Source organism: Netta rufina, assembly GCF_964035555.1.
Source record: "Netta rufina genome assembly, chromosome: 3".
In the NCBI taxonomy this organism is placed as follows: domain Eukaryota; kingdom Metazoa; phylum Chordata; class Aves; order Anseriformes; family Anatidae; genus Netta; species Netta rufina.
Window position 1 is genome coordinate 51,482,505 of NC_140125.1, and position 13,214 is coordinate 51,495,718.

The window sequence follows — 13,214 nt, forward strand, 5'->3', positions numbered from 1 at the left end:
TAAAACATCACCGCATTAAAATCAGCAAGTGTTCTTGTTCTACACAGTTGAGGCCAAGAGGTAAGATTGGTTTCTGTTGCCACATTAAAAATGAATTAACACCTATTAAAAAAAATAATAATAATAACTTGCTCACCCTCGTTTTGTATGCAGCTGGACTAAACTGTGAGAACAACTGCCGTGAAGAGCTCTGCCATTTCCAGGAAAATACCAATAGCCCCTATCTTCCCCAGCTCTGCACAGCTCAGAGGCTGCGTTGCAAGCCTTACTTACCCTAGGGCAGCTAATTCATCCCCTGCAGCACCAAGCCCTGGGCAAGCAGATCCAGCAAGGAAGATCTAAGGGCAAAATGTTCTGTAGAAGCACTTTATAAAGCGAGTGGCCACTGTCAAAGACAAGCAACAAAGCCACAGTCCCTGTAGCCTGGTGGATCAGGAGACGTAGGGGGTTCATCCCAATGGTCTGACCTGCACTACAAGCAGGACTGGGCACAGCACCCTGCAGCCAGACGTGACCAGGGACAACAGGGACCCACACCCGCAGGCTTCCCCCAGAAACCAAGCACCCCATCCTCTCTGCACCCAGTAATCCCTGAGGCTCAGCTGCAGTGTAGTTACCTGGAGGATAGTGATCAAAGCTCCTAGCAGCTCCTTTTCCTATTTGCATGCAAAAAAGCACTGAAAAGTAGGTAAAACAATTCTTGCAATATGGGGAAAAACTCAACTCTTCGTAACAACCAGCAGAGAATAGGAGCCCCCTGCCACATACCTGTTTCTTTTTCTCATACAGCAAGAGAAGCAGGAAGCTGCCACTCCTGGATGGCTGCATTTAAACCACAGAAGAAAACCAGGACACATGCACAGCAAAACGTGCAAACTGCTCTAATTGTTACTAATCAAGTGCTTGATACTTCAAAATTTAGTTGCAAATAGTTGTAGTTCTGGTAATATTTCCACCAGTTTTGTTAAAATATTATGAAAAATATTATTATACCCTAACTTTACCAGTCCTTTTGAACTGTTATGAGAAGCATTCATTATCAAACAGAGGGCTTATACTGTAACCAACAAGCTTGCATGAGCTGGAAACATTGGAAGGTCAACACAGGGAGTCGGAGGCTGTGCAGCATAGTTGTTTCTAAATTGAACTGTGTGTTATTGTTTGCTTGGGGCCTCCAAGAAACCACAGAGAACAATAGTTACAAGTGAATTTAAACAAGACATTTCCTTTTCTCTTCTCTCCAGAATTGATTTTTTTTTTTGGTAAGGAATTAAGGCTCTGCTCACATTCACAAATTGCTAGAACCAAGCTTCTAAGCTTTAACTGGCATGACTCTATCATTTGCAAAGCTTCTAGCAAGCACCTACTATCTCAAACCAATGGTTATGTGAAAGTATGTCAGGAGATTGAATTTGATCATACCAAAACACAGTTTAGGGCATACCCTTGGCATTTTGTCTGTTCTTTTATGGAACATTGTATCTTACATAGTACCTTGCATTGTTTATTTAGACCAGAGAAAAAGCATGGTTAGTGTTCAGGCATGAACTCACAAGAATAAATGCAAGCATAAGCTCCATCTTGAATTTATTTAGTTTTGACATCAGGCACAATATACTTGTACTTTCCAAACTCAGAGATGCATAAACCCAGTTCTGAAGAATCTACATCAAAAGCAGAGTACAGAAAGCTACACAGGATATAGCTAAAAAAAAAAAAAAAAAAAAAAAAAAAAAAAAAACTCTTTTCTTATTTTTTCTAAACTTTTCTTTTCTAATGGGTGAAACTCTTCCCAGATTCTGAGGCTCATTACCATCAAACGGTTTTCCACAAGTACTGCAGCATGGTTCAAAATCCTCCTGAATTTCAGGCCTTTAATCTGGACTCACAGCAGGTAAGCAAAGCACCATTCCCAATAAACCTTATTTGGACCACAGCACATGCAGGAATCGAGACTTGAGACAGAGGAGCCCAACAGCTTTAGAGGCCCTGGATGCAGACCAGCATCATCACCCTGGGACAGTCTGAACCAAAAGAGGTAAGTATCCGACCCCCTGGGGGCACAAAAGTCTCCTCTCCCACCCCATCCTCCTACAGAGGGAAACTATTTCCCCCAAGACACAGGTGTCAAGCCAGCAACCCTCCCACAGGCCAAGCCTGATCCAAAGGCTTCTTATCAGACCATCTGGCAAAACCCAAAAGCCACCAAACACTGGCCCAGGACTTTGACTCTTCTAGTCCATGGAAACAAATCCTCATTGTCTGTTTCAGCTTTCCCATCACGTTGAATGCTATGAGGATGAGCTAAATATATACTCAAAATATATGATGCAACATATGCTCTAGGGTTGTAAAAATAACATGCATAATTTGCAGTGGAATTCTCATGCAAAGTATATTAATAAAAAAAAAAAAAAAAAAAAAAGGAATTTTCTTAAATACAACACTTTGTCAAGTTTTGTATTATTTCACATCCAAAATATGTAAACGTCTGACATCCGTAACTGATCAAGAGTTTCTCTGGTAATACATGAATGCCTCAACTCATAAATTTAGAGAATTAAAGTGTCATTCTGCACCTTCCTCTATTCCACATGCCCAAGTCTTCTTTCTTGCAGATGTTTTGTATCTGCTAAGTGTCTCCCAAAGCACATCTTCATTCTAAACACATAGAATAGTAAATATCCAAAGTATAGCACTTACTTATTAAAAAAAAAAAAATTTTTACAATAGATGTCTTTTCAAACTACGATTTTTTCAAGAATAAGCAGATGACAGTCAAGCATCTTCAACTATAGCTCAATAAAATCAGAAAAAATGACAAACAATATCTTTCAGTCTTTTTTATTTTATTAAATAGAAAAACATTCTTAAACTCCCTTCATGGGAGCTATGAATAACAATAAGTTTCAGGATTTAGGCAAACATAGTTCTTTTTTTGTAAATAACAACTTAGGAAAAAAAGGGGTTAATATGAGTGACTAACTAAAAATAACTACTTTTGGCTGATATTCCAGTTTATCTTTTATCATTCTAGTGAACCTGTAAACTCAAACTGCTGAGCATACACAATGACAAGAACAAAATTCCACACAGGTTAATCCTAAAACTTGATCAATAGAACTGCAGAGTAATAAGAATACTCTGTTTTGACAAGCTACTACATGTACTAAAGGCACTCCCAGCTATGGACAACTACCCTGAGGGAACATTACTCTGAACTAGACAGTAACCATCACCTTACAATTACAGATTCTCTACATACTGGAACACCTTTTTTCTTTTCTTTTCTTTTCTTTTTAATTATTATTTCTATATCATGTGTGACGAAGCACTCTCTCTACACCAGTATCACTGACATGTTATGTAGAACTCGGCACCTTCAAAAAAAAAAAAAATTCTGCTTCCTTGGACAGACGCAAAGATTTTTATTTCATAAATTCACTTTTCCTGCACGTCTGCAAAAGAAAAACATGGTTAAAACAGGCAGAATGTAAGGTTTATTGTAACTAAAAATAAAATATTTGCTATGACATGACGTAAGCAGTACTTCATGACGTGAACTGTGTTTTCATGCAGTAGCTATGACGATATCCATGTTTAAGTTTATATGGCAGAATGGCCATATAAAAGTTTGGAAACATGGTATGTGCCCTTAAAATGGATGAAAAGAAACAGCTTTATAATGTGCCACTTCTGTGCACGGCCTGTAAAACTATTTTATGTTATGACAGTCACGAATTCTCGGGTCATCTGTCCTTCGTTCACAAAGTCTGACCCTTTCCTTAGTGACAAGAGGCAAAGGGGCAGCTTTGCAGTGTTACTTTATGCACAGTATTTAAACCAGGCCAGCTCACTAAGCCGCCTGCATGCCGAAGTTGCTCAGCATGTCACACCGCACGGGAGAAGCACGGTGTAAGCAGGACTGCGACAGCAAAGGGGCTGGAAAAGACGTGAGAGCGCTTCTCCCCAGTTCTTTTTTTTTTTTTTTTTTTTTTTTTTCCCTGTAATTCCTGTGGCAAAGCTCAACCAGCCCCCTGAGGCCGCCAGGACGGCGCAGCTCGGCGTTACCTTCCCAGAGCAGGCGGCCGCCCTGCCGCCGCAGGAACTTGTACCAGAAGGGGCTGGCGGCCTCCTCGTCGGGCAGCAGCACCTCGCCCAGCCACAGCGCCGGCTCCTGCGCCGACAGCGCCGCCGCCGCCCGCGCCGGCTTCATGGGCACGGCGCGCTGCGGGTCCCACTGGCCCAGCTCCGGCCGCGAGCCGGCCACCAGCACCGCGCCGTCGCCCTCCGCCATGCGGCCCGGCAGCACCACGCCGAAGCGGAACAGCATGGCTGCCGCCCGGCTACACGGCGAGCCGGCCTCGCCTCCCGTCTCCTCACGCCGCCCCGCCGCCGCCAGGGGGCCGCTCCGTGCCGCCGCGGCCTTCCGGGGCGGGACCGGGACCGGGACGGGGACGGGGACGGGCAGCAGTGGTGGGGCTCGGAAACTGAGCTCCTGTGAGCCATGGTTGCACATCGTGCAGGGTGACTGGAGCGGCGGCACTTGGACCTGAGGGACTTGCTTCACTCAGTGCAGGACGCACGCTGTTGAATTCCTGCTGTCGTGCAGTCTTACAAGCAATTCTCGAGGAATAGTCTTAAATAAAGCCTAGGTGTTCAAGGCGTTGATATGTTCTCTGTTTGTATCTTCTCGGGGGAGAAATGTTTGCAAAGCTGCCTAAAAATCACGTCCCAACTGCATGCATGCAGGTCTGCCCTGCTGGCTGTAATCTGGCAACTCCTGCCCATAGCAATACTCAGGGTTTACACAAAGGCTGAGAAAAAAGGAGGCGATCCAACCATTTATAGGACGGTCCTTGTCTGAATACACCCGCTGCAGAAGCATTTAAGGACAGAAACAGAAGGAGCAGTAACTTTATGTAGGTCAGGGTCTGGGAACAGGATGAAAGCCTTTCAGCGAGTCAAAAGAAGTCCTGCCTCAGAAGGTGGCTGTTTGCTCCATGCATTCAGTGGTGATGACATGCTGAAGACTATGTGCAGCCAAATTTATTTTTAAGAATGCTTTAGCTCATTTTCCCTGATCCTCATTGAACTTGTGTAAGTGACATGCCACCACTGTCCCAGACGTCACCAAAGCTGAGGGAATTCTGGCAGTCCTCCATCCATTTCTGCTAGCACCAACCCTTGCTGGAGCGCTACTGCTTTTGTCAAACAAAGCAACTCATTTTAATCTTTTTTTTTTTTTTTTTTTTCCCTCAACCTTACAGTCAAGTCACCCATAACCTATCTCATAATTGTCTTTCAAATATCTACTCCTTTAGCATACACCTTCATTTTAATATTATGGGCAATACAGAATGTAATGATAGTTTTCTATCCCAAAATTCAAGCCTTAAAAGCATCTTGCATCTATCTAAAACCATGTGCTGCTGTTCATTCCAGGCACCGTTCAAGCTAAGAAATTAAAGGATCCAACAATCCAATAATTCAGTTCCTGGATGTTGTCTAAGCCTTAATGTAAAGAGACCAGCAACACATATGTACCTTAAGACAAACATTAATTTCTTTGTGCCTGTAAGTACTGAGCCCTCACTTTAGACCTGTAAGCTATGTAGAGTCATAAGAAATTTTTTAATTGTGTGCAAAATCCTAGGTTTAAAGCTAATTTAATCAATTTCTTCTCCAGATCCTGCTTTAATCCATTTTGGGCCTGCCAATATTGGGTATTGGATTAAGGTTGAAGATGTCAGGAAGTGACAAGCTTGACTCCCTGCACATTCCTCCCTCAGAAACCCACAGGGTCAAGAGGAGTGTTTGGGACTGAGAGAGGTAAATGACTATCAGTAATGGGTCTCCAGGCTATACCTAAATAAATGAGGGGGCCATTCTCGCAAAGTACTAAGTGAAGACTTGAGCTTTTTGTTTGTTTGTTTTTGTTTTGTTTTGTTTATTTGTTGTTGTTGTTGGATTGTCAAGGGATTATGGCTGTATAGCTTTCCAGGCTGTGGTTATAGTTCAGATTAGGGTTAACACTGGGAGAGAAAACAAGAAAAAATGAAAAACTGTATTTCTTGCTGAATGCTGCAAGACTGAGATAAGAATTAAATTGGAGATTGGCTTGGGACTCTGGAGTCCTGTGGGTTGGGGGCAGCACAGATAGAACAATATTTATTGAAGAATACTATCAATTTGAGGCCTGGGTAAGGTCTGCAGGCAGGATGAAGGGGATTATCACTGGATCTGGGGATCTAATTAGTTCACTGGTGAGCTAAAGGTACCATAAGGTTTGGCTTCAAGCTCAGAAGCAAATTAAAATGTGTTTTTATTTCCATTGCTGGCTTTGCATGGTCTATGGATTTCTCATCTCTAAATTAGCATTTTAGCAAGAGTCAAAGGCCCATGGTGGGGCTTACATATACTGTTATTATTTGGGATTGCAGGAGTTGAAGAAGTACTTTTCACTGTTGGGCCATTGCTATAACCTAAATCTACTTTTAAGTGTGACCCTAAGGCATTAACAAAAAAACAGTTTCATTTGCCAAAATGACCCCTTATCCTTGTATTGCATGACCAGCACTCTTTCCCTGCAGTTCTCAACACTATTCTCAAACCTAAAAGCCTTCCCTATAAGCTGATCATCTTCTGCAACCTCAAACTTAGACGGGACTATTTCCTGGTTTTGTTGTATTAGGTCCTTCTTCCAAATTGGCAAGCCTTACAGGTCTCATCAAAAAGCTTTGTTGTAAACATGCCAGAATCCTAATAATCAAATCACTTTTAAGTGTCCCAGAAGCTAGTGTTAACTGTTCATTTCTGTGAGAATAAACTACCATCTGAACACTGTGGCCTGTCTGAATTTTGATAATATAAATTGTGCTTTCGTGTCCTTTACACTTTAGGTTCAAGCAGGATACTTGGACCAACACAGTCTACTAAGTGGGAGCCTAGAGCTGCTTCAAATCTAACAACAAACTAGCAACACAGCAATGTTTGTAGTTTCCTAAAGCTACACAAGGCCCTATGATTTCTTCTACTGTCTTTTCCTGGCACAAAGTTGTCCTGTTATTTTCATGAACTTAAGCGTTTTGAATCATTTGTTACCTATGGGAAATTTGAAAAGTAAAGCCCTTTCTTATAGCAAAAGTATCACTGGCTGAAATTATAATAAAGACAGTAATCTAGAATTTGACAATCCACAATTCAACTTTCCAAGTCGAATTTTTCTTCACAATTTGCTTATTTGAGACGTGTCTACTAAATACAGAAATAGCACACGGCTCTCTGAACAACATGAACACTACTGAAATGACAGATTAACGTAATATTTCCACGGTAGGGTAGCCTGTGTCTGTAGCATGCATGTCCTTTACAGATTGCAAACTTTTACACCATGGGCCTGTTTGCAGCTTGGCACAGCTTTATCTGTTGTTGCTGTAGTGATCTCAAATGATAATATTTCCAAGTAGGGAAATCTGTAGTGAAGACAGAGTTTGGAAAACAAAACCAAAACACAGATCCTGAAAGGATCTGGTTGAAGAAGGGAAGGCATTTAGGAGTGGTTGGGTTTGTTTTTTTCCCTGATTGCAAGTTTTGGTTGATGTTTAGATTAGCTGTGCTCCTTCCTAGACTAGCCTTTCTTCCCTTTTTAGGTTATTTTCTTTCTTGCAAAGATATTGAGAGAGTGTTATTGCAATCTCCAAATGTTTGCTCTAATTATAGGAAGGAGAAAGCAGCATGCTGTACAGTCTTTCTGGTAAAAAGGAATACCTGTGTATTATGCAGTAAAGTGTGGAGACTGAAAACAGCTTAAAGATTTTAAGAACCTGTTGCCAGATAAGCACTATTAGTCCATTTCTGTCATTTTTAGGTGCTGTTTCAGGGGAGTGATAACTCCATGTGCTGTTTTAGTTACTTAGTGCTAATAGCAGCCTTTTATGTAGACTAAGCTAAGGAGTTCTGGCATGAGTAACCATTTCAGGAACTGTGTTGGAAAATTGTATTCAAATAATAGGTAGGACACTACAGGAGATTTTTTTTTTTTTTTTTCACTTTTGCACAGAGGTTGGTATAGCATATTTCCTTAACTTAAAAATAATAGTTCCTTATCTTTAAAAGTAACTAGACAGCATAAATTTGCAATAACATTACAGTAACACAGAAATAACTGTTCTAGTGGGTTTGGTTTTTATAAATCCAGTAAAAACAAAAAGCCATCTCTGCATCCTCCCCAGCCTGAAATGTGTTGGAAGCTGCAGAAAGTCCCCATATAATTCACCAGACGGCCCTTTCAGTATGCCCTATCAGCCTCATCAGTGCCCACATATCAACAAATGTCGCAGACAAACCCAGAACACAGCTAAATTCTTGCTTCAAGCAGTTACCCACACGGTTCTTGGCTGGATGATCTTGGGAAGCCTTATGTATTTGTTGTGGGAAATCCATGCCAAGGAAGTACGTCCCCAAGCAGAGCTGGAGTTCTGGTAGCCCTAGCATCAATGTGGCTCCTTGACCTCGCACAAAGGGACAGAAAAGAGACCCTGGATTTACTCAGAGGGCTTCTGTGAACTCTTAGGGGAGGAGTAAAGATTTACTGATTGCAAAGTACCTTGAGGTTCTCAAGTGAAAAGTGGTATGGAACAGTAAATTGGTACTCATGATCATGTATGCTGTTTGAAACCAGCCTTTTACCACCAATGGAGTGTGAGGTTTCTCATTAAAATACTTATCTCAGGAAAAAAAAAAAAAAAAAAAAGGGAGTTTCAGGCCTTGTGCAACAAGGCACAACATAAAGCATTTGACATGGAATACCACAATTTTATTCCATTAATGCACACTCCAGAAAATGCAATCTGCCCCAAAAGTAACATGCCATATAGCAGTTTAAGTAGAATAACGTGCTTTCTTTGTGGAGACTTACACACTCCTACCATCTTCAAAAGCAGATGCAGAGACTCTAGTAGCTGTGTTCCAGCCTAACTAATGCACCATCAGCTTCAGGGATCTTTGGACCCCCAACAAATCACTTGTTGACAGGAGGTTCCTTTATGTTATATTCCTGTAGCCATGTTAAGAAAAAATTACTGTTTGTTTTTCATTTTGTGAATTTTTTTTTTCTTGCTACTGTTTTATGTGTGACTTCACCATGTCACACACAGCATTACAGGGCAAAGCATTTGACATGGTCTTTACAGTCAGCGTCACTTTAGTGTTATAAATTATGCTTAATTAGTTATTTTCTGAACATAAATGACTAGATTATTAATCCTGAATTCAGGAACAAAAAAAAAAATCCAAAACAGTTTCTGTTGTGTAAAAGGTGAAAGAATGCTCCTGTTTACAAAGCAGCTGTGGGAAAGTTAAACAAGAAAAGTTTGTCCCCAATATACTCTTGAGCAATAGATCTCTTTGTTTTTTATATGCTTCTCATAAAACAAGAAATCCATTTTATTGGTGACTGACCTTATCAATTTCTTCCTTCAATTACATTAAAAAACAAACACAACTTAGAGCATTTTCCTTAGGCTGAAAGTGGAGGAGGATGAAGCAATTATCTTTAAAATGCAAGTAAAGGGGCAAGAAGAGTGAAAAAAAAAAAAAATCCAGAAATCACACTGCCTCCTACCTGACAGTCCCACCACACACATGAGATTGCATCACTAGCCAAAGCTAGTAAAGAAGTAGATTTAATGCTTAGGTAGATAACAGCATATGGGGATCTTGAGTATCTACATCATCTATTTTCTTGTATCAAGATGATGCTGTACCACCATATCAATCCAATACATTGCTGCTTCCTCATCTTCTTGGTTTCATGTATTCACCAGTCTGTCAATTGTAATTGTCTTTCTTTTAAAGAAACTTCATTTCAGCTGATCTGACAAGCTTCACTGAATTCACTTAACAGACACAGAAATAATCCTTTCCAAGGAACCAACATTATTTTCATCAACCATTAAAAACCCTTGAAAATATGAACTGCAGCTTAGAATGAGTGCATAAACAGCCCGAAACATAGCAACCTTCCACAGGTCATGGCAACAGTTTGCAGCCAAGAGACAGAAGATGTGTATGACATACTTTGCAGACTAGATCATAGGCAGGGGACTCCTGCTACTTAATTTGGTGTGTGTGTATTGCTGTGTACCATAGTGACCTGTTTCCACTGGAGCTCGAGTTCTCCCACAGATGCCTTTCCATTAGCACAGCCAGTCCCACAAGGTAGTCCCAACGCAGAGCCACAGCTCTACTCAAGAGCTGTACCTTGGCTGTAAGTCACTAGCAGACCATTTCTTGGTTGATTTTATTTTTTTTCCCTCCACCTGTTTGGAAGAAAAGATGTTTTGGACATCCACCTGAAAATGAATCAGTCACATTAATGAGCAATATTGTAACAGTCTCTGAAGTACAGGAATACGTACTTCTTTGGCAGCATACGAATACTCTCCTTGCAGAGTTATGTTTGTACATTACACGTACATATTACATTGTCTTGAGCAGGTATGAGCACAAATTACAAGATCTTTGCAGTACTTACTTTTTGATCCTCACTGCATGAAAATATAATTGTACAAGCTGTCTCAAATTTATGACTCTCTCTCTCCCCCCTCCTCCCCCCAGTGCTTTTAAATGTATTGAAAATTAGCACCTACAGTTAATTATCCTAGTTAGAGATTCGTTCTTGGTTTCCATTATTTTACATTACCTGTACACGTACATAGGCACAATATTCCCAAGCTAAGATCATTATGGAAAACTTAGTGCTATAAAAATCCTGTTGCCAAAAGCCTCTTTGGTTCTGAGGTACATCTAAAGAGAAAAGCTCATAGGCTCACAGATTAGTAACAGGCATTAATTTGACAAAAATTGAATAGTCCTTGAGTATGTCACTCATGACTTCAAACGTTATTACTGTGATTACAGGCTTTTATAAAACCTTACTGATCCCCCTCACTCATACAGATATATAGGTAAGTGAAACTGCTTTCTTAAGTTATCAGAACTAGGTCAAGTTTGAGCAAATTCCTCGTCTGGGAAACTTGTAGAATAAATCCTGCTCTGATCTCTCACTTTTCAAGGTCCTATCCCTAAATCAATTAAATGGATTTTTTTTTAAACGTATTTATATGGAGATTGTTGGAACTAGTCCAATGCAAACTTCAAGCACTCTTCAATTGCTGTCAGCCAAGCAACCATTCTTCGTGGCATGCAGTACTTCTTTTACATGCGCACGTAGTAGAATATTGTGTTCCAAGTTCCCAAGAGCTTAATCTTGTTTAAAAAACAGTTCTTTACACTGCATACATTTACGAGTTCTTAATTTATTACTAACTACAGTTATCCCAGTGGTTAAAATATTTTTAAAGAAGAAAAGGGAAAGCTATTAGACTAGTGTGACGGCCAGTCTGAGTTGACAGGGGCAGCACAATGGAGCACTTGATGACAAGCAGTTCCTAGATTTCCTTAGCAAACATCAATATTTAAAATGACTTAAAGTGAAAGCAACAATTAAGCTCTCTATTTTCAATTATACTGTAGGTTTGAATACATAAACAGACTATTTTCTTTTTTTTTTTTTTTACTTTAGTTATCAGTGATATTGTAAATATTCACTACCTTGACTGCATTAAATGGCACACAAAATGAACTATCCCTCAGCATTTCAAAGATCTGAATGTGGTAACTCCATCTGTTGCTTCCATAATGAGAACTTCAGAATATCAGTCCCAACCTAGTGAATATTACCAGTGCTATTACATCGTTCTTCCTCAATCAGGAACAGTGGCAAATTAAGTGAGGTACTGACTCTGCATTCCAAGTATAATAGACTACTTATTGTACCTTTTATCTCTGAACTACCTCATTTTCTCTATTCACTTATTTCCTTCAAAGTATATAAACTCTATTAATATACAGAAATATTTAAACAACCTAAAATAATTGACAGCGTTTTCAACTGTTACCAACAAGTGATTATGCATGTGAAAGGCACATTTAATATTTTTATTTTAATATGCAAGTTCCCTTAGAAACCGTCTGTGGATACTTGTTGGTATTTATCAACCATTTGGCTGTAGGATGGAACTAAACAATTTGTCAAAGCTGCCAATATCAACAGCTTTTACAAAGATCAAGCCTGTTGCACCACGCGATCAGTTGAATAATCCATGCTATAGGATGCTCAAAGCCAAGCACTACAGATGAAATGGCAATTGCAGGCTTACCACATTCATAGACGACAATCATCTGAAGGAGAACTTCAGTGTTGTTTTTTATTCCAGAAAGATCTGTACTGAACAAGCAAGAGCCTTACATCTTTCTAGACTTAATAGTGCAAAAGCTGAGTCCAGTGTTGTTTGCTAACAAACAAAACTAACTGAGTCAAGGTAGCATTTTCTGTTGGAACAACAAAATTAAATTTATTTTCTGATGCTCCTCCTTTTTGTATTCTTTAAGGAGAGTACACAAATCAGTCTTCATGTCATTCTGGTCTTCATGTCTCCATACAAAATGAGGTTCTCTGACATGTTTAAAACACTAAACCTTAGAAGGTGGGTGTTTCTTTCCTCATATTTAAAAAGTGTAAAATGCAAAAATACTGGCTGTCAGTGCCTTCACTTAACAGGAGAAAGATTCAAAGCGACTCTAGGAATAAGCATTCAGATTTAGAAGTCTAAACCTAGGACTTTAAAAATAACAGATAAACAGTAACTTCTATCGATTTTATCAGCACATAAAGGATTAAGTCTCTTTAGAAATACAAATTGCATTTTCTAAGTTTTACCCTGTATTTGAGTATTTAACATTGGTGAAAGTTTTAACTTCATGAAAATGTAACTAATTGCTATTTATAAACCTATTAAGTGTTGCATATATGTAATTTAGGTTAATATGACTTCAAATCAGGAGTCCCACTGGGGACAGCCAATGGGATATCATTGTTTAGAACAATGCAAAGAAAAGAACAGATTTTGAAGGAAAAAGGAGTAATGCAAACAAACTGTTCACTGTCTGGACTAGGTAGAATTCAAGAGAGGCCTAGCATTTCCCTGCTGAACTGTCTGCAAAGCTGTATGGGTTTTGTTCAAGTTCGCATATAATCAACTCAAAATTATAAGTGGCTAATGAAATTTCAGCTAGTGATTTGGGTATTATATTTTTTGAACATTTCAAATCCTCTCTGCTTCTCACAAACACTTGCAAATCTAACAGCT

At 39.7% G+C, this 13,214-nt stretch overlaps 1 protein-coding gene across 1 annotated transcript in view; it reads right to left on the minus strand.

Moving 5' to 3' along the window:
* Positions 1–4,384, minus strand: part of EPM2A (EPM2A glucan phosphatase, laforin) — a 43,283-nt gene extending 38,899 nt beyond the window's left edge. The window contains exon 1 of the mRNA XM_084284057.1: positions 4,072–4,384. Within this exon, the coding sequence (XP_084140183.1) occupies positions 4,072–4,333 (262 nt within the window). The 5' untranslated portion in view covers positions 4,334–4,384. The remainder of the gene's footprint in view (positions 1–4,071) is intronic.
* Between the last annotated feature and the right edge of the window lie 8,830 nt (positions 4,385–13,214).